We start from the raw sequence: 27,682 nt of genomic DNA on the forward strand, positions 1-27,682 counted from the left end.
GTAGGAAAGCATCGAGCTGAGCAAAATGTACCAAGTTTCAATCTTTTTGAGGGCGTCCTAACAGCCCATGGGCACATTAAATTTCAACAAAGAAGTGCCATTTAGTGAAAGTTAAAGAAATGGAAGAGACTTTAAAAGCCTAACTCCAGATTTTCTTTGGAATGAAGTCTGTGATTATTCACATGGTGTTTTAATCCACACCTCACACTTCTAACCCCTTTAATCCACAGAGCATTATCTCCTGCAGTGGTGACAAGTGCGTTGCTCTGTAACTACTCTGTGGGGAGGACAGATTTCCACCTTGGAGGTAGAGGTGGTGTGAATTTGCATGCATGTCACGTGGTCCGATGGAGATTGGGAAACAAAATGGAGAATCAGTGAAAATGAGGCTTCAGGAAGATTTATTTTGAGGAGACTTACAGGATAAGTTCTGATTTGTGGGGTATTTGTGCCCCACATAAATGTCACCAAAAGGTCCCCTTTGCAGAGAAGGCGTCAGCAGAGAGGACATACCCACTCTGTGAATTTTGGTGGCATTTCCCTCAGGCCAGTGCTGGTGACCATGATAACAGGGAAGCAGTGCGCTGCTCAAAAAGACTGACTGTCCCCACTCCTTCCCTAGCGGCCTGTCACACCCGCCCTCACTCCTTCTGCAGGCCACAGATGGAACTGGCACAGGACACAGCCCCACAACAGGCCAGTGATCGGGACGCTTCACACTGAAATAGCCAGAAACTGGTGCCTCACAGGCTTCTTCCAGTAATGCCAATGGTGGACATCATGGCACGTTTATCCATCATGGTAATTTCATGTAGAGCATAGCTTCTGGCAGAATAACTCATTTATAGCCACAAAGCAAACCAAGTCAGATTCACAGATCTGATCTTGGACTTTTATGGGAGTTACCATGAACACAATGGTTTTTAACACAAACGGGATTGCCATTAATAACTGTGCGTGAAGAAATGTGTGAACCAGGGTCTCCAAGGCTAACCAGCATATGTAGTTGCTCTAAGCATCCCTCAAGGATGCCTGGCGTGCTAGGGGGGTAGAATGCCTACGGATAAAATGTCTGGCTCCGCTCTAGTGCCAAACGGGAGCTAATGGTGAAGATGGTGAAGATCAAGTCGTTGTCCTACAGCTGCTTTCTACTGACGACAGTGCTGTTTCCGCCGAAATGTGTATGCCTGTCACTCCCACTGCAGCACAGGAAGGGCACCGGCCCCCAGAACAGTTGTGTCCCTGCCTTGGCTGGAGTGATGGACCCTGGTGATCCAGAGACAGCCGAGTTGCTGCTCACAGTGAGAGAGAGACCCTTGGGACTCTCCCCGCACTGCCACGTCCAGGAGCAAAATCAACAGCAGACAGCACATGCCCCCAGGTTCAAGTGTGGACCCTTCATCACCGAGGTGCTGGCTGAGGGACAAGGGACATGGATAGGTGCAGCTGCAGGAGCTGTCCATTCCAACACAGCTGTGTGACCATCACTCTCAGGGACAGAGGAGCTGACCACGCTCTTCCCACAAGTGTGCATTTCACTAACCGCTTCCACTCTCTCTCTTTTGGCTCTCCCACACTCTACTCTATAAAGTGTGCTGGCATCACCAGCAATGTGATTTCTCTCGCAGGATGTGAGAAGACAAGTGGGTGTGGCTAAGGGACAGCAAGCCTGAGCATTGCTCAGAAGGAGATGCAGGAAAAGGCTTTGCTTCTCAGGGGGCGCAAACATGTGCTTGAACCAAGGCTGATAAATTCTGTGAAATGGAGCATACTGCGTTACCATTCTTACTGTCTATGGTCTAGGTAGAAAAAGGAAGGTATGCCTGGGCCCTGGGAATTCAGTGAGACAAGACTTGGGGAGGTTGTGGACCAGATCACTCAACATCTATTTCTACCTGTTTCTTAAAACTAAAGTTCCTGTGTGGTGTAGACACTGCCATCCAGAGGCTCTGATGTGAGTCTTGACTTTGGAACTAAATAAGCTGGAGAAAGAGGCAGGGTATGAAGCCACGTCTGTTGCCATGGAAATGGTGCAAAAGCAGAGTGGTTCCAAATTGGCCTCCCTCCCACCCTACCCGTTTCCTTGTTGTGGCTGAGGTTTAGCCAAGTTCAAAAGTTCATTTTCACAGGGAGGGGAGGTTAGCTCAGCTTCCCAGAGGCCCCAACTGCTCTCTTGATAACATCAGCTTCATTTTGCTGCTGTTCTTTCACACAAAATGTAACCACCTTACTTAGTTGAAGGACTCAGTCAAGCCAGTTAAATGTGCATCCACACGTGTAAGGCACAGTCACACTGTAGGTGTCAGTGTTCGCACACACCCAGGGCAAACTCAGATTTACAGGTCATGCTCTTGTTGCATTTTTAGGTTTTTTTTAAAACTTCTGGATTAATTCACTTATGACACATTTAATAGGAGTTTCTACAACAGTATTGATGGAACTGACATCCTGAGACCATGAACAGGAAGTAGCTAAAAGAGGAACAAGGGGAAAGAGTCAGGAGGGGAAAATGAAGTCTTCAGTCACTAATTCTAATAGAGGTTTAGATGGACAAAAACTTTAAGAAATTGCCACATGGATGAATAAAAAGTGACAATACAATTGGAGTGTAAGGGGAAATTCATGAAGACATGTCAAAATGTGAACCAAGAATTTATGCAATTCTGAAAGAGCCATAATAGGAGTTTATTTTTAACAGAACTGCTCAAAACTCATTAAACATAAGTGGAAATTACTATCGAAAAGTTATGCATAGCTGAAGAAAGTACTCAGTACTCATTAGCAGAGTCTAAGGTGACCATGCAATATTCTTAAAGAGAACTTAATACAAAAATAATAGAACGAAATTCAAATTATATTCAAATATCAAAATTGGAACCAAATAAGGAATGTGAGTCTTGTTAAAAATTCTAAATTTGAATCATATATTTCTAAAGTTTTTGTTTAAAGAAATAAATTAACATTTACTCATTCCTCAGTTTACACCCCTGCTATGGGCAGGCGCCTCTCTAACGTGACTCTCTGTTTCTGTCCATGGTGCTGATCGTGACTGGCAATATCCCAGGAGATTTGAGCAACCTTCAAAGAGTTACTTTTGCGTCGTTCTCTCCTGTGTTAACTGCAATGCTTTACACTGATACATGACACAGGAGAGTTTTTCTTTCTGAAATACAGGAAATGGCCACTGGTGAATTCTTTCAGAACGAAGCCTAGTGTCACAGTCAAGCTGTAACTGGAAGACACGCTGCACGCCCCTTTGCCGAGTGGGCTGAAATTTCCCATTTCATATCTCATTTATGCTTCTGTGCACAATAGCCACTGAGTAGTAAAGCCCTTTAACTACTTGGGAAATAAAAAATGTGTCCGTTGTTTTGTGAGAGTGTGGATGGGCTGTCCGTACAGGTCAGGCTCAGCCTTTCCTCCTCCGCTTGAAGAGCCACATCGTAACAGAAAGGACCAGAGTGAGAGTGAGAGTATCAGAGCTCTGGGCTCCGGGAAACAGGAAGTGTACTCAGTTTTCTCATCTTCTAGGTGCCATGGATCCTTCGAGAAGTTAAGAATTGGGAGCTTTTCTGCAGAAAGATCACATGGAAACAGACTGAAAAGGAAACTTGTGGGTGAGTTCCAGAGCAGCCTGGATCTGCTGAAGCCCGGCCATGGAAGTTACTTTCAGAAACCTGGATTTTGTCAAAAAGAAAATGATGTATTCAATTGGCCTTCTAATTAATGACCAATGCATTCGAGCTAAAGACCTTGTTCACTTTTCCTGCTTGTACATAATTAGATTCATCCGCTGTCAGTGGAAAACGTGTGTCTTCACCCATCACTAATTTATCAGTCATCCATACACTTCCTAGCCATGCAAAACCACATTTGCACCTATGTGAAGGGGGATTTGTGATTGAAAACAAACTATCATTTCTCTTCACTGCAAACTAAACTTGTGCTATAGATTAGACAATGCATTCATCTTCCTGTGACATTCCTTAAGATTTATTGAAATTCAGCAGCTGTAATCACAAAATGTGTGATAAAACTGTTATGTTTCTTGGCAAATGTGATTTTTTTTCAATTGAAAAACAAGTTAAGATGACCACGAATGAACATGGCACTCTGAAACGATGCTGATGAGCACGTGTCCTCTCCACAGTGACAAGGCCTGCCCTAAGGGGGACTCGCCCTCTCGGCACCTGTCCTCCCTCTTGCCTCCTTTGCAAAGCTGCCAGAAGTTTCCATGAGCAGAAGCAAGAGGAGGGGATGAAGGGGGAAACCAGAGGGTTCTGAAGAGGGCTCTGGGCACCCAGCTGACCCAACACGGATGCCGGGGTCACTGTAGGGACAGCCTGCCAAATGACAGCTGGACCCAGAACAGACACAACAACCAGAGTATTTTATGGAAATTGGTGCAGCCTTCTTTCTAAGATTTGTACACACTGAGTCCAATCTTTAATCACTTAATTCTTTTTTTCTTTCTTGGGTTAAATTCTCTTATTGACGTAACAGCATTCTTTAATTTTATTCCTTTCTTCATTCTGAGAATGCCACTTGGGACTTGTTTTAAAAATGTGGAAAATGATTCAGTTGGAGGAATGCTTAAGGACTCACAGAGGAGTAGAAATCTCTCATTGGAGGATATTTCATAATTGTGCAAGAGAAGGGCTGTTTCTTCTCATATCAACATAGGTCAGTTTGAACACCACAGACCAAGCTCTGTGTAAGAAACGTTACAGAAATCGTGTTGTCCTCTTCCTACCGTCACCTAATAAGTGAATCTCTAGAGCGTGTTTCCTGTGCAGGATGAGCGTGAGGTTAGCAGCCCCTGCATCACTCAGGTTCTCTAATTCACACCTTTGGTGATGTTCCCTGTCTCGCCTGCAGATTGAGCCATAAAGAATGAAAAGAACCCCAGGAGAAGACATCTGAGAGCCCTAAATGCAGCTTGTTTTGTTCAGCACATCACAGAGTAAATCTGAAACCGCTTGTAGGTAGGGAAAGCCTGATCGGCCCCCAGGTGAGCGACAAACAGAAGGGAACTGAGGAACGAGACGTGTGCTGTGCTCGGTCTGGGGCTCCCAGGCCTCGGTGACCTGCAGTTTCCTCGGGAGAACACTTTCTAGGCCCCAGAGACTCACCTTCACATCTGATGCTCAGGCCAGTCCCCAGCAGGCTTTGGATGCCCCGTTCACCCCCCGGGCTTTTGTCTGTGTGTGGGAGCAGGGCAGCAGCAGACACCCTAAATGAGCAGGGGAAGGAGATGCTCCGGCTGCCACAGGCTTGCTGATGGGCTGAGGATGAGCCCGTGTCTCTCGAAGTGAAAGTGGGAATTCCACTGTAATTTAACGATGCACTAAAAGCAAGTGGGACGATAAAGCCCAGTAACCAGCTCCTGAGTGTAGGGAGCCCACGAGCCTCCCCTCCTGTTCTCAAGGGGCTGCCGTGAAGGCGGCCACACCTTGCCGGTGGCAGCAGCATGCCCAGCTGACCCTGCAGTTCCCTGGGGCAGGTTGCCGTGGGAACAAGAGGAATGACTAGCAGCTGCACAAAGTCCACCCCCACTGTCACAGGGTTCCTGGTGCTTGGGACCTTCCTGCAGGGCGGGTTCTGCACAGCTGCTGTCCCTCATGGGAGCCATTTTCAGTGAGCAGGAAAACAGCCCTTGAGTCCTTGGTTTTCCCAGCCCCTCTCCCTGACAGGTCAGGAGAGTAAAGCTACACACAAAAGCCCACGTAGAGGACACAGCAGCCCCTGTGCAATGCATTGCCCACTCTTACTCCCAACCAGCTCTGTTGTCTAACTGACCCTCCACTGGACCACTGGACACTGACTCAGGAATCACGGCCGTTCTGTCCCCACCCACTGGGAGTCTCACCATGTGGAGGGGCTGACGCCCACCAAGGACCCAACATTAGGTCGGTAGCAAGGGTCTGCCGAGGAGAAGTGAATCAGAGGCTAAAGCCTGTACCTGCAGCAGAAGCCAGGCACTGAGTCGCTGGTGTATCGTCTTCTGGGGAAAATGACCGTCCCCTCACATAAGGGACAGTCTGCTCATTAGAGGGACATGGAGGGCCACCTCCGGGAGAGGCTGAGGAAACGTAACAGCCTTTGGGAATCAGCCAAGTCAAGTGCCACACCCTGCCGGACTTTGGCCAGTGTCACCCTGGGCAACGCTTCCTACTTCTCTGAGTCTCAGAGTCCTCACTGCCAAGTGACTAAAATAACCTGTCCCACAGAGCACTGCTGGATGCCTAAGAATGTGTCATTCGGGGGTTTCTGCTTCCAGCAATGGCCAGACATGCCCTGTCATGCCTACCTCCCCGCCGAAGAAAACCACAAACATGAACAAGGTATGGAAAGTGACTGCCAGACGCACGAAGAGGCCAACATCTGCCAAACGGCTTAACTTGCTGTTTCTAACTGTCCTCATCTGTAAAGCCTGTCAGGTGATGATATCAGCTGAGACATGACACACTTGGAGTTGTTTCTGACCCATGTTTGCCATAACTAACAACTTACTGTCACGCCCAGTGCACGGCTACCAGATGGGTGGGAAGAAATCAGAGAGGAAGTCACACGCCCGGTTCCCCCCAAATAGATGCCCCTCCCGCAGCCCCTGTCACGTGACCCACCAAACTCTCAGTCAACACAGATGCTGGTCTTTCCCAGTGCAGGAGTGGCCACGGGCTCCTGGTTCTGTTGGGATGACTTCCCCTCCATTTCCGACAGTCAGTGGAAGGCAGCGATATGTCCCTTACAGTCAATCAGCTTCTGAGAATGACAGCTGTCACCAGTGAATATCATGCTGCTATGTCTGAGTATTCAAATTGCCAAGTCTTAAAACTTGTTTCAGTTAAAAAACAATATGCATAAAAACATAATTATACAGCAGAGTGCAAATTGACAGCTGGAAACAAAGATGCAATGAGGTATTATTCCGCTTAAACAAAGCTGGGTTATTACTGCAAACATCTACAAGACTTAGAAAATGAGCCATCCAGGGTCTGGAGCAATCACAAAACCGTGGCTGCAGAAGCCTTTGCTTCAAACGCACCAGCCTGCATGTGGAGGAGTCAAGTGAAGAAAAGACGTGAGCGTCAGGCGGCTGGTCTGTGCAGTTGCCCCAAGGCCACGCTGTAACTGGACTGAAGCCAATTAGAGAAGCTGATTTGAGAGTATGCAGGCATCACACCTCCATGCCTCCCCCTCCTAGACAGTGGCAGTGGAGACCTCCGTAGCTGAGACTTCCTGAGGCCTCTGTCCTCCTGTGCCACCCACCACCGTGTGCAGAACCCTTCTTGTCCCCTGCTGTGGTCCAGGCAGCATGTCCTGATGGCCTGCGCAGGCGCCCTGGCTACAAGGGAGCTGCCTCTGCTGGTTGATTGTGTCCCCCAAAGAGATGTGTCCTAGTCCCCAGTACCTGTGACTGTGGTCCCACGGGAAGCAGGCTGCAGTTGTCATCAAGTAGGTGACACGGTGCTGGGTAGGGGACCTTAATCCACTGATTGTGCCCTGATGAGAAGGCAAGACAGAAGCAGGGAGAGCATGGAAGAGACAGAGCAGAAACAAGAGTGGGGCCCTGCCAACCAGGAGTGGGGGATGCATCCTCCCCCAGGAACCCGTCCTCTCCCAGGACCGCATACTCCCCCAAGGACTGTCCTCCCTCCCCCGAGACCGCCCCGAGAGCCCCCAGAGGGAGAGGCCCTGCCCACGCCTTACCTGGACCTCCAGCCTCCAGGACAGAGAAAGGACACATTTCTGTTGTTTAAGCATCCCCCCTGGGGTACCCTGTATGCTCCCCATAAATTCACACGCCCATTTTCCGATTGCCTCCCCAAGTAGTACTGAAGTGCCCTAGTAGGGGTTCAGCCGCTCTGTCCCCATAGAGGGGACGTCCTCCGACTCCTGACCCTGTGTCCAGTGTGCTGTGCACTTGACAATTCTTCCTAAATTCTAAGATAAGGAGAATAGCCCGAAGCTATTTCAACACAGGTTGGGGTTAGCTGTGAATTACACCTCAATGAGTTAATTGAATGAATGAATTTCCCCAAGTGACCAAGACAAACTGAGGATAAGAAAGGAGATGCTGAATGAATGCTGTGTGTTCGGTGCTGGGGAGGCACATGGAGTGGCTGTGGGTCTAAGTGACGTCAGCACAGCCCGTCTTCTCCAGCCCAGGACATGTCCTTCATCTGACGACCCCTCAGCCTTCTTTGGATAAACACTAATGTTAGAAAATTACTCTCCAAAATGACATTTCTTATAAACCTAACAACTAGCGGTCTGCACTTTCTTTTCAATGCACTGAATAATAACCAAAGAAAAAACAACAACTTTCTAACCCTGAATTTATCTTCTTATCAGAAGGAAATTGTCAAATAAACAGTGAGCTGGTTGGAGAAGTCCCCTCTCCGTGCCCTGCCATCTCCCGCTAGCAGCACAGGGACTGAGAAAGGGCAGGGAGGCTCTGTGGGTCAGAGGCCGGTGACAGCCACCTACAAGGGTCCTTTCAGGGTGTAATTCCGTTTTTAATGCCTTAGAAAAGGGGCAGTTAAGCTTCGGGGTGAAGGAAGGAAGTCCCCAAGCTCATGAAAATGCTTTTGCCTTTTGAACATCACAAACTTATGCCAAAACCCAACAAATACTAGGAAAAAAAAATCAAAGCACTTAGGGCATCAGAACTTGAAATTTTCATGTCCATGGAAATGTTTGGGTAAAATGTAAATACATTGACCTTACTAATCTTTTTTTTCTTACAAAAGGTCGTAAGTAGCCACAATATAACCTTTTCAAAATCTCAGATGTCTCCTTAATGCGATAGATTCTAACTGATACTTGGTAATGAAGGTGGAATTCAATAGTTTGGTGCCAAAATAGTCACTAAGGTGCCCCACTAAGGTCAGTGCCCCATTTTGCTTCAGTCCTTGTGTCAGTTTTTCAGATCCTGAAAAACTCAGTGTGACAGAGGATACCTTCATTTCCTTAGTAGCCCTCGTGCACGTGTTGTGCATAATCAGAGTGGGGGTCCAACAAGAAAAAAACAAACATCTACAAAAATTATGAGCATTTCTTGAAGAAAAAAAATCAAAGAGATTGTTCCATAAGCAATAGATCACTGGCATTATAAGACCTGAAATCATCCTTTTATTGTGCTTAATTTTTCTCTCTACCCTCAATCCAATATACAGAGGATAAAAAGACCCGGTTTGAGGGACTGGGGGAGGGGTATTTTTTACTCAGTTTACTGAATCAAATGCTAATCTCTCCCGGAAAACACCCTCACAGATATGCCCAGAAATAATTATTTCCCTGCCATCCTGATATTACCCTTGGCAGAAAGAACAGGGCCCTGGGCAGAGTGGGTTGGAAGGGAAGGAGGCAGTAAGGTGAGACAAAGGAATGAGATGAGGTCATTCTTAGGAAAAGGTGCAGCTACCAAACCGGCCAGAACTGGGCTCCGGTGGCCTAGAACAGATCCCCGACACATCTTGCCCCTCAGGCGACGTTCAGCTAATTATAATGGATTCTAATATTATTAGCATGGCAGCCAAGAAAAATCTCCACCTTGTGTCACCACGACAGAGCCCACAAGGGCCAAATAAGGACAAAAATCCCTCCTCCCTGCGAGAAAGAGTGGTCAGCCAGGACCCGCCTGGAACGCCCACAAAGCCACCCCTAAATATTTTGCGCCCTCATTCGAATGTAACCCTAAATTTCTTTGTTCTTCAGGGCAGTTACTCTCCTCTGGGCCTGCCTGCTCTCACGCCGTTCTTGAGAGTGTGCTGTACTGTTTCCTTTTTCTTAATAAACCCATGCTTTCTGGGCTTTGTTTGCGTGGCTTATTCGGAAATCCTGAATTCCTTCCTGTGAGATTTACTAAGAACGCTTTTTCTCTGGTAATACTGTAATCTCAGGCACATTTCTTTAGCACCACCATAGGCATGCGTCCCCAGGGCACTGCCACCTTTGGCCCAGAGCCTGTCACTGGCAAGTGGCCAGGGTCTGAATGACTTGAACAAACATTGCTAAGTGTCCACATTTTCAGTACACGTGAGTTGCTCAATGAGGGCATGCGACAGTGGAATCGGGGAGACGAGTCTGGGAGCCCTAAGAAACGCCCAGGTGGAAGTTGAAGCCACTGTGCTGGTGTGGGGCCCCGTCCCCAGGGCCTGAGATGGCCACAGACCTGGTCATCCAGCCGCGGTGTTATAGCTGACCTGTCTAGACACGCAGCCAACACCCACGCCATGTTAGTGGCCTAATGTCTAACCGTGCTTAGGGATTTTATCTATTTTGGGTCAACAGAATACAACGAAGAGGAAGAACTCTCCAAGTACCAAGCACACGCTGCATATGTGTGTTCCTCAGCAGCCAAGGTTTTTAGGCTTCAACAGAAACCCACAGGCTGGGAACACAGTCCCTTCCACACCCGATATGGTGCTGCAGCCACTGGGGCTGGCCTTCCAAACATCATCAGGAAAACTCCTATCTCAGCCCTGTTGGCTTGGGAATAAAGCAAAAAAGAACCTCTTTAACTGATAATGTCATCATTTATTCAACTTTCCCCAAAGATGGCAGTGATGACACGTTTCCGAGACCCTTCCTTCTTCTGCATGAAAGGTCTGCCTAGTCAGGGGCTCTGCAGTCACTGCATTTGGTTACCTGTGGACCAGACTCCAGACCTTCACCTCTAATCACTACGGGAGCTGTCATTCCAGACCCACTGCCTCATTCATATCACAAACCTTTTCACACACAACCTACTGTCAGGTGTGCTGAGGATGTAAAGTAAGTAGATAAGACATTGTTAGTGCCGTGGGGAGGCTCAGCTCAGAGAAAAAGCTGCACAACGCAACGTGCGGTGGCCCACGTGGTCACGCCATCTTCTGTAGGGGGGAGCGGAGGAGGGACGCAGTAACAGAATATTGAGAAAATAAAGTGAAGATGAGATGTTACGTTTGTTGGGTTTTACCCATAAAGCATTTATTATCCATAATTATGGAATTTTCACAGGCACTTTTTAAAAAAGACTACAATTTTCTAAAAGCAATCAAATAAAGAAGTAAAAAATAACAGCTATTCCATGATGTTCAGAAAAAATTATTTCTCCAACTAAAATTAAATGGTATACACTAAAACATCTCAATTCAGTATGAATTTATGCAAATCCATTTGCTGCAAACACGAAAAACAGTGTCAAGGCTACATACAGCGCAGGACCTCCGACCAGGCGGCGTGCTGCCACCTGCTGGTGCCTCACTTAAACTACGACTCGGCCCTGAGTCCACGGACCACCTGTCTTCATCCTGAGCCTGAGCACGTCTCTTGGGACTGGGGACAGTGGGAAGGGCTCGCGCAGGAGGCACACAGTGTCACCTCCTGGTGGGGGGAGGGGAGTAACAGACTAAGAATGTCAGCTTTGTGTTAAACACAGTATGATAGATTCCACGTCCGGGATCATTTTGACGTTGGTTTAGGGAACACTGTGCATGCCTGACTTTGGGAAAAGGTGACAACCTATGACTGAAAACTAGGGGGACAGTGGGGACAGAGGGGGAGGGCCCTCGGGGAAGAACCACTGGACGTCATACCCCTAAGGAACGCCACAGGCGGCAGCGCAGGTGGAGGGAAGGCAGCCCAGCGACCCCTACTGAACGCTGCGGCCTCTGGGCAGTGGGCACGCGGGATGCATCCCAGCTCCCTGCGGAGCGCGCGCGCGATGAGTGCTTGCAAGAAGAGGCAAGCCTGCCTTCCGTCTGTTCTCTGTTAACCAAGTTTTAAGAAAGTGCGTAACTCGATGTCGGACCAAGAGAAGACTGTGCTTTCTGAATGTTAAGGCCAAAAGAAGAGGAAACAGAACAGATGGAAGGCGGGGGGGGGGGGGGGGGGGGCAGGGAGGGGGCAGGTGGAGCGTCCCAGGTGCTGGGAGCAGGTGACTAGCAGGACTGCTTCTACTGGAAGTGCAACCCCTGTCGTTTTCCTGTGAAAAGCGAAACAAAATCTGCATTGCTCTCCAATGCCCTGCTGTAACCCTGAACTGTAGAAACGGAGGAGTAAGTGGCTTTCACACCAGGGCCCGACCATGCGGCCGGAGGCCCCGCAGCTGCCCCCGGAACCCAGAGGTGAGCACAGCACAGAGAAGCCCAGGAGCCCAGCGGCCCGGCAGCTGACTTGGTGTCCCACAGGCTGCCGCTGAGGTCCCCAAGTTCGGTGCGGAGAAGGGGATCGCACACGACGGACATGGGGATGGGGGAGGCAGGAAAGTGCAGACAGGCCCGCTCACAGGCGGCTGTGAGGACACAGGCCCGGCCGGCGTGGCTGCCTCGCTCACTTCAGCCGCACTGGACCCTGAAAGGCAGGGGCACGACCTACGGTGGGTCCGGTGCGTGTCGGCCCAGGCGGGGACCACACGGACTTGGGGGAGCCAAGGCTGGGCGCTGCTCAGGGACGGGAACCAGGGTCAGGAAGGCTGCGGGGAGGGCGGGGCCCGGGGCGCAGGGGCCGACCCAGAGCGCGGAGGGGCTGCGGGGAGCGCGCGGAGGGGCTGCGGGGAGCGCGCGGAGGGGCTGCGGGGAGCGCGCGGAGGGGCTGCGGGGAGCGCGCGGAGAGGCTGCGGGGAGCGCGCGGAGGGGCTGCGGGGAGCGCGCGGAGGGGCGGGGAGCGCGCGGAGAGGCTGCGGGGAGCGCGCGGAGGGGCTGCGGGGAGCGCGCGGAGGGGCTGCGGGGAGCGCGCGGAGGGGCTGCGGGGAGCGCGCGGAGGGGCTGCGGGGAGCGCGCGGAGGGGCTGCGGGGAGCGCGCGGAGAGGCTGCGGGGAGCGCGCGGAGGGGCTGCGGGGAGCGCGCGGAGGGGCTGCGGGGAGCGCGCGGAGGGGCTGCGGGGAGCGCGCGGAGGGGCTGCGGGGAGCGCGCGGAGAGGCTGCGGGGAGCGCGCGGAGAGGCTGCGGGGAGCGCGCGGAGGGGCTGCGGGGAGCAGGGCACCGGGGCCAGGAACGGCCGGGAAGGCGCGGCGGCACCGGCGTCCGGCTCCCAGTTCACGGCGCCCCGCCCCTGCCCCCCCGTTCGCAGCGAGACTACGACAGGCGGTGACGCACTCGCAGCCCGGCCGCAGCCGCGTTGCCACCACGGAGCATCGCGAGACGTGGACTCAGTACGAGGCCCTGCAGCCACCGCGAGTTAACAGCGTCCACCGCCCGCTTCTGACGCAGCAGGTCTCGCGACAACGCAGATCCCGCGAGAGGCGACGCCTGAGGCCCTCCTTGCGGTACCAAGGCGGGGCGGGCCGGACGGGGGCCTTTCGGGGACCATGCCGTCCGCCTTCTCAGTCAGCTCCTTCCCCGTCAGCATTCCCGCCGTGATCACGGTAAGCGGGCGGTCAGCCGCCGCGCTGGCGGTGACACCGCTCCAGGCTCCCCAGCGTCCGCCGCGGAGGCCAACGGACGGGGCGCTGGGGGCGGGGCCTGGGCGTCGGGGGTGAGGGGGGCCCTGGCCGTGTGGGCGGAGTTCCCGGGGGCGGGGCCTGGCCGTGTGGGCGGAGCTCCCGGGACGGGGCGGGGCCTGGTCGTGCGGGCGGAGCTCCCGGGGGCGGGAACCGAGGACAGAATAGGCGGTTTAGTGGCGCCGCGGGGAGCGTCCAGTGGGTGTGGACCGGCAGTGGGCGAAGTGGCGAGGGGCTGTGGCTCCCCCAGCGACCCTTTCCCCGCGCAGCGTGGCCTCCTGCTGCTGCCCGCGCCATGTCCCGCACGCCCTCCCCTGCTCTTCGCTCTGGCCCTGCGGACGCGCGTGGATGGACATAGCTGGTGGCCGGCTTACGGTGCCCAGGCTGTGGAATGTCCGCTGGCGTGGTCCTGCGGAGCGGGCGTGCAGGAGGGCGGCGCACACTTAGAGAGGCCTGAGGCTGGTCTGGAGACGGGCAGGGCAGGGCAGGGCGCCGGTCTGAGCAGGTGGGAGAGATCAGTATGGCGAGGTTCTGAGCTTGGGTGCGGACATGCCCCCCGGAAAGCTGAGGAGGCCTGAGATCGCAGCACTTTGGAGGGCTGGGTGTAAGGCAGACAGAAGGGTGGCTCAGATTTCCCAAGGCCTTAAGTAGTAGCCTAAGGAGCTAGAAATAGTTTGAACGGGAGTGGCCAAGTGCATCTCCTATACCAGTCACTTCCCCCAGGCCTCATGGGACCGGGAGCCTTAGGCTGTGACTCTGTTCAACAAGCAGAAGGGCATGTCCACGAGGCCGTCAGGCCTGTGTGCGCCAGCTTTAAACCAGTGAATTCCTCTTTAAGTCCCGGGACCGTGGTGGGGTTCCCCTTCCCTCTCTCCTTTTCCTGTCCCCCCTCCCCATTTCTGTGAGGCCTGGGGAGGGTGCTCCCTGGACAGCCCCAGAAGAACTTAGGAGTGAGGGGCCACTGACTTCCCACTGACCCTGGGGATATGAAGCCTGGCCCTGTGGGAGCTGGCGTTGATGTGTGTCCACTGGTGTGTCCCCACAGCAGACAGACTGGACCGAGCCGTGGCTCACAGGGCTGGCTGTCTTCCATGTGCTGTGTCTGCTGCTCACGTGTGTCTCATCCCGGAGGTATGAACTGCAGGTCGGGCACTTCCTGTGCCTGGGTGAGTACAGTAAAGGAGACCTCTGTGACTCACGTTGCTGGGCAGGGTACTGTGTGGGTCTCAGTACAGAAATGTTTTCTTAAGACCCAGCCCTTCTACCATGTGCTCCACGTTGGTTTCAGGGCACTCCCGGATGCCACCCCGTGGGCATCGGCTTGGAAAGGACCCCAGTGACCACCTACTGTGCCAGTACCAGTTGGGCCAAGACCACTTAGCGTCAGTGACATGCTGACTCTTTATAAGAACTGTTTTTCTCCATGGGCTTAGCGCTGTACTGCTTGCTCTGGGAGGGAGAATGCAAACCAGAAAGGAAAGTTCTGTGCATAAAATAACATGTTGCCCAAATCAGTTCTCAAGGTAAGAGCTACAGGAAGAGAAGGGACAGTTGTATGGAATGACTGAGAAAGAGTACACGGAAAAGACAGTCACGGTACGTGGTGTACAGAGTGAGTGAAAGCTCGTGTTGCAAGAGATTAAGAGCAGGTCCGTGGCCAAGGCGTGAGATCTGGGGCGAAGGCGCCCCGATGAGAGAAGAGGCCCCTGACACACAGGGTGAAGAGGGACGGGAAGCATCGGTGAGAAGTCAGAAAGGGCCAGCCCAGCTCGTTTCTGATGCCGTGTCCTCAGAAGTGCTGGGACAGAACGGGTGGCTGGGCCTCTGTGCCTGGGCAGAACCTGCGCTTTGTGAACACTGGGAAGGCAACGGTAGTTTAATAAGCTGCGACAACGACGATAAGGTCAGCAGCTGGCCTTGTGCAAGGTGGGGAGTATAGCAAGGATTAGTGTGATGCAGTCAGCGAGTTACACAAGTGCCGTGGTCCTGTGCAGAAAAGGGAGGGAGAGTTACTGCTTCGTGCCTCTTTCTGACAGCTCTTTGTCCAGGGTGGACTAAGGAATGCTAGGGGTCCAGGGAGGACAACACACAGGCTGCTCAGGCTTGCGGAGCTTAGTGGGGATGCTGGCACTCACTAATCTGACCCAGTAGTCTTGTTATCAGCTGTGATAAATGTTATGTCAGAAGAGGCAGCAGTGCGAGAAACACTACAAAGGGCCCGTTTAAGTCTGTGCAGTAACACTTACGCCGAGGTGTAAAGGGTACCAGGGGACGAGGCAGGCAGCAGGTCTGTGGGGCCTGCCTGAACACAGCATGCGGCGGGAATAACATGTGCAAAGGCCCTGGGGCAGGTTCCCTGCAGAAGGCGGTGGCCTGAGCACATGAGCTGATGTGTGTGAGACAGTTTTGTGAACTTAGGAGCTATGTGTGGATTTGGGCTTTTCTAGGATAAACAGAGGGATGGCTTTCTCACTTGGGGATAATAGATGCTGTTATCTATGACATTGAATTCTCACCTGAGCTTGGTGTGTTATGTGCCCATTTCATTTTACAAATGAGACACAGAGCTTTGCTCCCCACAGCTCCTGAGTGGCTAGTCAAGATCCATTCTGTTATCAGCCGGGAAGGAGCCCAGGAGCCAGGGCTCCCCTTTCTTTATCCTCTTCTCCGTCTCTTTTTTGCTTCCTCATGTTCAGGGCCCTGGTGTTTTCTGATTTGCACATTGAACTTAGCCGAGAAAGTAAAGCATAGGGTTTCCAGTGTGTTGTCCCTCTGTCAGCAGGTGGCGGCCCCGCTGGCCTGAGGCATCTCTCCCAGGTGGGGACGGCGGGGCTCCCCTGCCTCCCATGCTGCTCCAGCAGCACCGTGTCCCCATGTAGGTGGCCTGTGAGGATGGCCAGCCAGCTGCAGTGGTTCCTGTGGCTGTTGTCCCCATCGGATTGGCTGTCCTGCCCTGTCCTTGCCTTCAACACCGCTGTGGAAGCATCAGCAGCAGCCTCGCAAGGGGTGGGGTTGAAAAGCCGGTGGCTGTAGGCTCCTGGTCATGGCTCTTGGCATTCTGCGGCAGTGACACCTGGGAAATGCCACTAAATGGCAAAGGTGGGGAGCAGCTGATTTTCAGGCAGAAGACCTGGATTCCAGCTATGCTGTGTGGCTGACCCGCTTTCTTGGTTTCACGCACGTCGGACACCTTCACGTGTGCTGACCTTGGTTTTCCTTTCTGTTACGTAGGTGTATCCTGAAGTTTTATGGTTTTATAACTTACCTCATGTTATATCTAAAATAGAAATTACGTTTCTCATCCAAGTCTTGCTATTGTGTTACATTAAATCTTCCCTTGTAAAGAATGTGTAATTTTACTCCCTAATGATTAATCCTACCTTGGTTTCCTCCTTGGCAGTAACTTTAGTCTATTGTGCTGAGTACATCAATGAAGTGGCCGCGCTGAACTGGAGGTGAGTACGCCCGCCCGCCCGCGCCCTGTCCTGGGAAGTACGCTGTGCCGACGCCTGCCCCCCGGGGGCCACACACACCACAGGCCTCAGAGATTAGTAGCTCCCCGTGAGGCCGGCATCCGCACGCTGGCAGGTGTAGTTTGGAAACAGCTCTTGCACACATAGGAACATGTGGCCTTTCTTACTGAGTGAGTCCAGCTGAAGAGTGCTGGCCGTGTTCATGACAGCGCAGGAGAGCGCTTGGGGCCACGCACGATGGCTTTCCTGCAGGGGAAGGGAGTGGCAGGACACAGCTGGGCCCCCCGTGGTCGGAGTGCAGGGTGCCCGCCTGGCCTGCATGTCCCGTCTCCAGTGCCTTGAGTCCCAGCGCCTGCCCTCCCTGAGGGCCTGCTCCTGTCCCCACTCCCTGCAGCGTGGTGCTGGCCAGCTCTGTCCACGGCCCCCTTCAGGGCTTTGCCTGGCAGTCCCACCTCTCCCCACTTCCTGGGTCCCCCCACGCCGGGGTCCAGACCCACAATTCGTCCCCGTCCTCGTCCTGTGCTTCCCCCAACTCCTCTTCCACCTGTAACATCATCCTGGCTGGGTATCACGCCTGCCCCTGGTTAGGCTGCCGGGCCAGCCCCCAGGCCACACTGTGCTGACCGAGAGGCTTCTGCGGAGCCCCGAAACACGTTTCTCCAGACGGGGCTTGCAAACGGTGGCCCTCCAGCTGTCTTTATGTGGCCTGTGAGCTAATAATGAATTCTACAGTTGTAAATGTAAAATTTTAAGTTTTTGAAAGTAAAAAAAAGAAAAAAATTAGCTTTCAGCAACAAGCGGAAGACATTGCCTCCAGCCCGCGAGGAATAAGCATCAGCTCTCTGGGCCTTTAAGAGGCGTGCTGAGCGGTCCCCTTCCTCGGTTACCATCCAGACACTTTCCCGAGTGACTAACACGCCCTCCACCTCCCCCAGCCTTGCTCAGCCGAGAACGCATTTCAGGTCACAAGCACGTTGGGTTTGATGTCAGGTTCGAGTGTGTGTGTGTTTTTTCTGCACCAGAAAACCTGTGGGTTAGTTACCTGGCTTCCGCCATCGCCTGCTTCCGGCACCTGGGACCAACTGCATTTCCTTCATAGTGGGCGTCACAGTTGGGACAGCAGACGGGAGACTGTAGGAGACCTGCTGGGGGGGGTCAGTCGTGGGGTAGCTGGTGCTACTTTAGTTGACACAGGAGCGCTCCAACAGCCTCCGTTCAATAGAGAATATTATTGTTTCCTTATGCCAAGTCATTTTTAAACTTCTCTTATAATAGGTTATTTTCAAAATACCAGTATTTCGATTCAAGAGGAATGTTCATTTCGATCGTGTTCTCGGCACCGTTGCTGTTCAATGCCATGGTCATTGTGGTATGTATGTCACAGACTGCCACGTGTGTGCTTTCTCTCTGTGTCTCCCAATTCTAACCATATCTCGAAACGATTATTTTTAGATTATGTGGGTACGTAAGACTTTGAATGTGATGACTGACCTGAAGAACTTACAAGAGAAAATAAAAGAACGGAAAAGGAGAAGAAAAGAAGAATAACGTTACAGCAATTGCTCTGTGTTTTTATGCTAGTTTTTGTCCTCCACCATCATTGTTTTGAGTATTAAAGAGCACGTGTTACGAGGGTCCTTCTTAGCAACCGGTTGGTGGTTTGTGACGCCTATTCTCGTAGCTCAGCATGGTTTCCGCTATGGCACATTGTGCTCAGAGCCTGAGGCTGTCCTTGGCAGTCATTTATTTAGCACAGGTTCACTGCAGGAGTTACAATTTACAGTAACTGTTTGACAGGCCAGTAAAGGAGCAATGTGCTCGAAACCAGTGACAACGAGTCACACTACTGCTCCAGGCTCGGGGACGAGGGGTTGCAGTCCACATCAGGCTGAGGTGGCCTTTTCTCCGGGATGGTTCTCGGAGTTGCTCTGCCAACCAAGAGCCGACGCCCAGCTGCCAGCACAAACTCAAGTCCCTTTTCTGGAGCGCGATGCTGGTGGCACACTTGTACCAGTGTTGGCATCTGACCCCACCATGCACCGCTGCACCATGGTGTCCCCATGGCAGGAGCTGCTGCCCCAGGGTCGGCGGGGACCACTGGGGCCAGCAAGGAGGAGCTGTGCCCAGACAACGCTCTGGGTGCGTGCTCGGGACCTGGGCATTACAGGTCAATGTCCGTTACGTCCTAGCTGCTCCTCGTTCCTTAGATCAAAACAACTGCACTTGCTCATAATCGGGTGGGTTTGAAATCACAAGCAATCACAGCCACCACCCACAGTGGAGCACGTGCCCGAGCTGGTTGCAGAGTGAGCACGAAGGCCTGTCGAGGCTCGCACCTACACGTGTCAGAACACGCAGCTTCTGGTTAGGCCAGACAGACAGTCTGCACAGAGCCCATCACACAGGCTGCACAGTTCACACTGATTCTGTATTAGTCAGAAGTATGGTTGGGATAAAAACGGTGAACTCAGTGATCACCTGCCGTGTCGGCGTGGCCAACGCCACCTCCTGTCACAGTTTTCCGGCCTGTCTGGTGGTCCACCGAGTGTGGTGTTGCCCCAGGTGTGTGGTAAAGCGGTGACATGCGGAAGGTCACTACAGGGGGGCCCAGGAAACCCCAGACAGTCTGTGCTCGCCCAAAATGCCAGCACCACCCAGACTGAGAAACCCTGGACAACAGGAACCTGGAAAGCAGACCTTGGGAGCAAGGTCTTAAAAAAGTATGCTACGTCTGCATAGAACCAGTTCCCATGAGGCTGGGTGCCAATGAATGTCACAGGCTCTGTCCTGGGACAGAACAGACTGGAGGCTCCTTTGCTTTTTCGTGATCGTTACAAATCTACAGCGTAACAGGCCAGAGTCAGGTTCCATGGAGGGGCCTGTAGAGACGACCCTGTCTGTCAGGATGCAGAGTCACAAGGAGAGTCTGTGACTACCTGTGTCAACTAACAGGTTTTTATGACGGATTATGTGCCTTCCTAAGTTTTACATTTTTTACAGTTTGGGTGCACAGGAACATAAACTGTCCATTTTATTAGAGCAGGTACACAAAGCACTTTGTAATACGCACCTCACAAACTAATACACAGGACACTCTGGGTCCTCTCCAGCCTGGAGCCACAGCTTAAGCACGACAGTGAGGAGAGATCCAAATTTTAAAAAATACATAGTGTTGGCTCTTGATTTGAGTTTTAGAAAATGGTGAATAGTTGTCTTAATTTTAGATAGATATTTCCCAAGTGAAACATAGTCTTCAAATTTCACAAAGAAAAAACCTGTTGCATATGAAAGCATTTCTATTTAGCAGCTTAAAAGATGACACTTTGATAGATTAAATCTTGAAGTCCAGATATGAAATGTTTTTACAGACAGTTGTCAACGCTTAGTAGTGAAAGTACTTCCTGGATTTTTATGTTGATTTTAGAAATGATCTGGTAGAATCTTTTAGCTAAGTCTCCTGGTGCTTTTAACCTGACACTTTTTCCGTTCTCTTTCTGACATGTTAGCCTTTGTCTTGAACATAAAAATGACTTCAGAGTACCCCATGTAAAGGGGGGGGTTAATTTGTTGCGTTCTGGGGTGTTTGATTGCATTGAGGCTTCAAGAGTTCACTATGTCACAAGTTAATTGCACAGGGAGTCAAAACAAACTGGGCCCGTTACACGAGAGCAGGCGAGAGCGTTGGGAGGGAGGCGGTAGGAGTGGGGGTCTCTGTCACACCCCAGCCCTTCGGGCTGTGTCTTGTGAAAAGTGCCCGGTTTCTGGACATTGTCCAGGCAGCTCTGGGTGTTAGGCTCAGCCGACAGGAGGCCCAGGTGCAGGTGGGAGGGGTGTGTTCGCACTGGGCACATCTGGACAGTGAACATGGCACCATCTGGCTGCATCAGCGTCCCTGTGACAATAGTGTAATAGCATTAACTTGGCATAGATTTGAAGTTAGTGTCTTCATGTGAAAACATGATGTTGGGTTTTTTTGGTTTTCCGTGTAGAGGGGTGTAATATTTTTGGAACAGTTTCTGATGTCATAATTATTAAAATAGTAAATTCAGTGCATATGAAATAAATTTTGACTGTTGACATTACATGCATTTCAAAGTCACATTAATTAGCAAATTCAGTTTATATTTTCATGATGTGGAAGTTTATCCAAGAATCTCTCAAAACATACTTGGTGTATAATACAGTGGTACCTCGGTTTTTGAACGTAATCCATTACAGAAGATCATTCAAGTCCTGAATTGTTCGAAAGCAGCCAACAGCAAGGCCTCAGGACCTTGCACTCAGCGGAAGCCGTGTGACGTGTTTGACTTCCGAGGCGTGTTCAAAGACTGAAGCATGTACTTCCGGGTTTATGGCATTCCTAAACCGAAATGTTCGTCAACAGAGACGTTCGAAAACTGAGGTACTACTGTATTATAAAGATTGACGGTTTTAAAATATAGTTAGTATACATTTGTGGAATTTTGTCTTTTTAATTTTTCAGCGTAACATTCAGCTTCAATCCACACTGCCCTTCCTTTTGTAGCTGGCTGTGGGGACAGAGTCCCAGAGAGCAGTTTCTAGGCTCTCGGCCTCACATGGAAAGGTGCTGGCATCAGCTGTGACTTGTTGGCCATCAGCTGTTACCAGTTAGCCATTAGCCACTGATATAATTGCCATGGCTATGCTAGGAGGTTGGTTGGTTGGCAGAGAAGCGGATGGTGGATTGCAAATCGTGTGGCTACTGCTTCCTGTGTCTCTGTCATGCAGGGTGTCAGGCGGGGTCTCTGGTCCCGCTCCCTGCATAAGAACGCAGGTTATGGTGAGGCCAAAAAGGAACACCCACAGAGCCATAGATGGGGGAGTCATACCACTGTAGTCTCGCTGGAGGCTGGGTTGGAGACACAGGAAACAGGAGCCACACGATCTACAACCTGCTGTCTGCTTCTCTGCCAACCAACCCCACTTGCTAACTTCAATCCGCTCTTGCTAGCTCAGCCACCATCCGCGGCTAGCGTAGCCACAGCAGTTATATTAGTGGCCAGTGGCTCACTGGTTACAGCTGATGGTCAAAAAGCCACAGCTGATGGCCATCGATCATAGTTGATGGCCATTTACTACCCGAGCCAACACCTTTCCATGTGAGGCCGAGAGCCTGGAAACTGCACTCCTGGCTCTGTCCCCACCCTCCACCCCTCCACGGTCTCGCCTCACAATCTACGCAACAAGCGTCTTCCGCGAGGGGCCCTGTGCGAGGAGCCTGGAGGTGAATGCAATATCCTGGACACAGCCAGGCTCTCTGGGCACAGCCAGGGTTTCTCAGGGCACCACCAGTCCTTTTGGGCACAGCCAGACTTCCTGGGCTTCTTAGGGTACCACCAGTCTTCTTGGGCACAGCTAGGGTTTCTCGGGGTACCACCAGTCTTTCTGGGCAGAGCCAGGGTTCTCAGGGCACAGCCAGGGTTTCTCAGGGCACTGCCAGTCTTTCTGGACACAGCCACACTTCCTGGGCACAGCTAGAGTTCTCAGGGTACCATGCTGGAACAACAGTGACTCACAGTCAAGGTGCTTACATATTGTCGATGGCGGCTGGTCAAGACACTGGTTCCACTGCATGGTGGTATGTTCCCAAGCAAACAGTCAAGCGGTCCATCAAATCAGGGATGGAAGGCAATTCCCCATAGTCCACAGTCATTCGCCAGGGCTGTGCGTTGGCCCCACAACGTGTGCCCTCTCCACAGGGTGAGGGCTCCAAGCCCTCCCCAACCTGGGGGTGATGGACGACAACCTTGACCTCACCCTCATCTCCCACGGAGGACTCAGCAAGTGTTTTCTCCTGGGACTACAAGTCTTGCATCCGGGCTGCCTCAGCAGGCAGTTCCCAGCCAACACGGCTGCAATGACCTTTGCTTTCTCTGGCCTATGCTGGTCAAAGAACTGTCCACGTCTTCCCACCCCTCCACGGGGGTGCAGCTCCCCGGCAGCCGCTCCTCCTTGTCTTCCTGAGACTGAGTGTTCATACACACCAACTGCTCCACCGCCCTTCGGGGAGCTTTGGCCGACACCGTACCCTGCTCGCTGCGCCGTGTGTCATGCAGGGTATTCTGTGGGGTCTCTGGTCCCGCTCCCCACATAAAAACGCGGAATATGGTGAGGCCAAAAAGGAACACCCATGGAGCCATAGGTAGGGGAGTCATACCACTATAGTCTCGCTGGCTGCTGGGTTGGAGACACCGGAAGCAGGAGCCACACGATCTGCAATCTGCTGTCTGCTTCTCTGCCAACCAACCAACCCCACTTGCTACCTGCAATCCACGCTTGCTAGCTCAGCCACCATCCACGGCTAGCGTAGCCACAGCAGTTATATTAGTGGCCAGTGGCTTACAGGTTACAGCTGACGGCCAACTAGCCATAGCTGATGGCCATCCAATCACAGTTGATGGCCATTTACTACCTGAGCCAGCACCTTTGCACGTGAGGCCGAGAGCCTGGAAAGTGCACTCCTGGCTCTGTCCCCACTGTCTCCAACCCAGCCGCTAGTGAGACTACAGTGGTATGACTCCCGTATCTATGGCTCTGTGGGTGTTCCTTTTTGGCCTCACCATGTCCTGCGTTCTGGTGCTGGGAGAAGGACCAGAGTCTCTGCATGACACCCGGCATGACACCGGCTGTCTGCTCTCGGGCTGGGCCAGCAAGCAAGGGGACACCTTTCCCCGCCAGCAGAGCCTGTGTGACATGGAGAGCAGATGTTTACTCGCTGGAATCCCAATCACGAGCAGAGTAACTAAGAAACTGAAAACAGGCGGACCCTGGAAAGAGAGACATGGGCTGGATGGTTTATGTCCCGGTGCTGTCGACACAGCTGCCGGGAAGTACTGTCCCCATTGTACAGGCGAGATCACTCTGAATACTGACGCAATGAGCTGACTTTCTGGAGAAGAGCGGCAGATGATCGCTGTGAAATGTACACGTCATCACATGGTCATTAAAAGCGTGTTCCTGACGAGCTGGGTACTTGTGAGAACCGTGAAGTCACGGCCTGTGCTGAATGTCACCATCATCCGAGCCCTGCCCCTCTGGGTGGTGGCCTTGGATTCCCTCTTTATCTGCAAAGTCTATGTACTGCACGAGGACAAAAAGATTTTCAATTCTGTTTACCAGTGTTCCTGAGATTTGCTTGGAAAAGTAACGAGAACATAACAGTTCTCTCTTTGGACTTGGGGAGACGTAATGGCAGCCAATCACTGATTTCCCCTTGTGAAAAAGGTATGTCGTGTCTGCTAGGCCTATTTATACCGTCACTAAAGGATAAACAGATGGGTCTGGAGCTTCCCTAAGTGCAGGCAGGCGCGGGCCTTGTGGCAGCTGTGAGGGTGGCATCTGCGCCTGCGAGGGAGCAACAAGCACAGACGCCGCCGGTGCTCACTTCTGCGCTGGGTCCTGACCTGGGCGGTGAGTATAAACGTGGAGGCCTCTCAGGTTCCACCCACTGCTGCCCTGGTCTCCTTCCCGAGAAAGTGCCATCTCACTGCAGCCTGCAGAGGGCACCCACGTGCTGTCATAGGCTGCCAGGTGTGCGGTCAGGCCAGGCTGGGGACAGCTGTCCGGTGTTCAGAAAGAGAAGCCTGATGTTCGGAAGGAGGGACGCTGTTCCCAGGAAAGGCTGGGCTGAGCGCTGTGGAACTTTGGTTTCCTTTCGTCATTGGAACTCGGTGAACAAGGTGCAGCTGATGGTGTTAACTTACAGAGTACCAGGGGCAAGCCCACACGTGCACAGACAGAAAGCTGTCCCTCCCTTTGAGGTCCTGCAGCTTCTGGGGTGAGAGGAAGGTGCGAGCCCCGCAGCCCTGCTCCTCCTGGGCGGGCCGCCTCTCAGCTCTCCGCACGTGTGCACTTCCGCTCACCACGCATCCCTCAGTGTCCCACTGCCCCTGGCTCGCAGCTCCCCGCAGCCATCCTGCCGCCCGCCCAGACCCATTCCCTTTCCATTCCCTGTCTCTCCTGTTGGTGTGACTATGTGTCTGGGACATAGCAGAGTGAAATAGTCAATATCTATCCTGCCTTTTTAAAGTCAAAGCTGCTTTAACCAGGTGACTTTTTACTTCCTCCCCGGGGTTAAATGAGAACAGCAGTGACCCAGAACCAGCCACGCCACCATGGACCAGAGTCTGGGGCTGGGGCAAGCCTGGGTCCCCAAGTGGCCACCTGGTGTGGACTGGAGGTCTCACCTTGAGATTCTCATTTATGGGTAAAGAACATTCTAAGTTATTTAAGCAACTATAGTCTGGAGTTATTTTTTCTTTTAACAAGACTTAACACATAGACTTAACTTTGGAAAAGGCCACTTGGGGCCTGGTAGATGGTGTAAGAAATGGAAGGTCAGGCCACAGCAGAAGGCTGTCTGCGAGCAGGCGCCTCCCAGTGGCTGAGCCTCAGCACTGGGCTCCAAAGTGGCCGTGTCACAGCCCGTGGGTGCTCCCGTTTCCAAGGTGCACGTTTGTGTTGACACCAGCATAGTTCACGTTCTAGAGAGACAACATGTCTGGTTCCTCAGAAGATGTGCTGACGTGGGACGAAACTGGAAGGAGGCTAATAAACAGAGCTCAGTGTCTGTGCATTTGAAGCAGAACAGAAGCCGCAGCGAGGAGCAGACAGTGTCCGCTTGGGACGGCCCCGCAGGATGGTGCCTGTTGACCTGAATCATGATTTAGTAGAAATGAGCAGGACTTAGGGAAAGAGACCCCAGACACAAAGGCTGCCTCTCACCGTTCTGGCGAATGAAAGAAACAGATGGTTGTTGTGTAATCGTGTCCTCTGGGGCCAGAGAATCACCAGCCTTGGACGCATCTCAGGGGCCAGAGATTCAGATTTTCATGACAGTGACAGGTGGGTTGATTAATGACCAAAGCTAAAGTAAAAAACTACATAACTACACATACGATTTGGAATTTTCCTAAGAGTCAATGTCAAAAGAGTAAAAAATAAGGTAAAAGTTGGTTTGGTTACCTGGGTCCCGAGAACTACGCTGAGAAATAATGATGGCTACAGCTTCAGCGTTTACAGTAAATGACATGGAGGTGACAACCGAAGCTGCGGTCTCAGAAGAAAACAGTGCTTCTCCATCACAACACAAGAACGCTTAGCTGCCTTTGTTCTGACTTATTTTTTCCTTGTCTCAGACTCTGTTGGAGACATCACCATTTTGCAGAAGACTCCTGCAGGCCTTGGGAGTATAGCCTAGGGCACAGGTCCCGACCAGGCTCTCACCTGTTCTGTGACAGTTTTGAGCTTGGGTTTCCTGGGGCAAGTCTATTGTTTACACCACAGAACCCTAAGTTTGCATCTTTAAATGCCATTTTCTCACATCATCTTGTTTTATTATTTGGCGTGAAATCCCTTTAATGGCCTGCAAAACCTTTCCTTCCACTTGTAGAAAAAAATCTCGCAGTCCCAGTGCTCCAGGTATCAGACCTGGGGGTCTCAGGGTCCTGCTGGCTATCCTCCCTGCTGAGTGTGAGTCCACGAGCAGTGGGCCTGGGGAGTCCTGCAGGCCAAGCCGATGGGGGGCACCCAAAATGATGTTGGAATTGAAAACAGTGTTGGCTATTTAGTTTGCACCTCTAATTTCCAGTGTACGCTCAGCACGGGGTCCTTTGTTGGGACAGGTGTGAAGGGAGCAGGGTGAGAGGAGGGTGGCTTTCCCGGGAATGTGCAAAGAGCCAGAGAAGGGAGCCACCTCAACATGAGAACCTGGCCTCGCCCACCAGGTCACATTGTCCCTCTGGTACCAGATGACTGTGACACAGCCATTGAAAAGAAACTGCACTACAGCCTTGGAGTAAACATGTACACGGGCCTTAAATCTGGACTCCCAGAGTCACCTTTTTATCCCAGTTGCTGTCGCCAAGGCAGGAAGTGTGGGGAACTCTGACAGCCTGTGCAGAGAGCCACTCTGCACAGCTCTTCACTCAAAAAGAAACAGACCCGTGAGTTCACTTTGTCAAGTCCCTTTAACAACCAGGGCAAGTTAAGAGGCCTGAACACACCGTCATGTGGCATTAATTTAGGTTATTGCAGCTGCATAATTGACTTTCAGTTTATTGGCAGACTCTGCCAGTGCCCACCCCCCTCAGCTACAAATATTTTAGGATCCATTCCAGAAAGTCCCTCCCCAGACTCCCGGGCACAGTAATTGCCAGTGAACCGTAAGCAGAATGTTCTGAATACTTTGTGCATTTCCCATGCATCTGTGTCACACAAAGGTGGCAATGGAGGCTGGAGGCATTCGTTCGGTTACACGTGTGTTGGGATTGCCCGCGGACAGTGCCCTGGACGAGTCAGCTGTCCTGGGAGCTGGTGGCTGAGCTGTGTCACCGATCAGAAGCTGCTATCTCTTGGAGGCTGCAGTGTCAGGCTCCTGGGTGGTTGGCCTTGCTTCATGTGACTGGTCGTTGGCCGGTGGAGAGTCTCGTGAGTGGTCACAGAGGAAGCTCTGTGTGGCCCCGGGGTCTGCGACATGGGAGCAGTGGACACCATGGGCCAGGAAACGCCCTCAATGCTTAGCGAGGTGCGGGGCCCACAGCCAACATTCAAACCCGTCGAATGCCATTCCTGCTCAGTGGCGTGGCACTCGTGGGTCTGTGTGGGCGGGGGACTCTGGCTATTTCCAAGAGGGCCAGGCTGTGTAGTGTCCTGGGCCCCAGCATGTAGACACAAGGACACATGGAGGCCGAGGGGCTCAGCAGACGGCCATCAGAGTCTGACCCTCAGACCCTGGGCTCTCGGGAGGCAGCCCCATGCTC

General features: G+C 52.2%; 1 protein-coding gene across 3 annotated transcripts; it reads left to right on the forward strand.

The window, feature by feature from the left end:
* The first annotated feature begins 11,931 nt into the window (after positions 1–11,931).
* Positions 11,932–18,538, forward strand: TMEM18 (transmembrane protein 18). Of its 3 annotated transcripts, none has more exons than XM_074331612.2 (6): positions 11,932–12,116; positions 13,059–13,353; positions 14,474–14,594; positions 16,829–16,883; positions 18,177–18,270; positions 18,354–18,538. In XM_074331612.2, exons 2-6 carry the CDS (start codon positions 13,297–13,299, stop codon positions 18,447–18,449), a joined length of 423 nt encoding a protein of 140 aa, XP_074187713.1. In that variant the 5' UTR covers positions 11,932–12,116; positions 13,059–13,296; the 3' UTR covers positions 18,450–18,538. The 3 variants fall into 3 exon arrangements, 2 of the variants coding, with proteins under 2 accessions (XP_074187713.1, XP_088652442.1); XR_016020518.1 differs by lacking the exon at positions 11,932–12,116 and adding an exon at positions 12,123–12,376 and having other exon boundaries at positions 14,474–14,559; XM_088796316.1 differs by lacking the exon at positions 11,932–12,116 and having other exon boundaries at positions 12,889–13,353.
* Positions 18,539–27,682: the final 9,144 nt, after the last annotated feature.

Source organism: Rhinolophus sinicus, chromosome 2 (genome assembly GCF_057876585.1).
Source record: "Rhinolophus sinicus isolate RSI-liver-muscle chromosome 2, RSI-T2T, whole genome shotgun sequence".
NCBI classification, from domain to species: domain Eukaryota; kingdom Metazoa; phylum Chordata; class Mammalia; order Chiroptera; family Rhinolophidae; genus Rhinolophus; species Rhinolophus sinicus.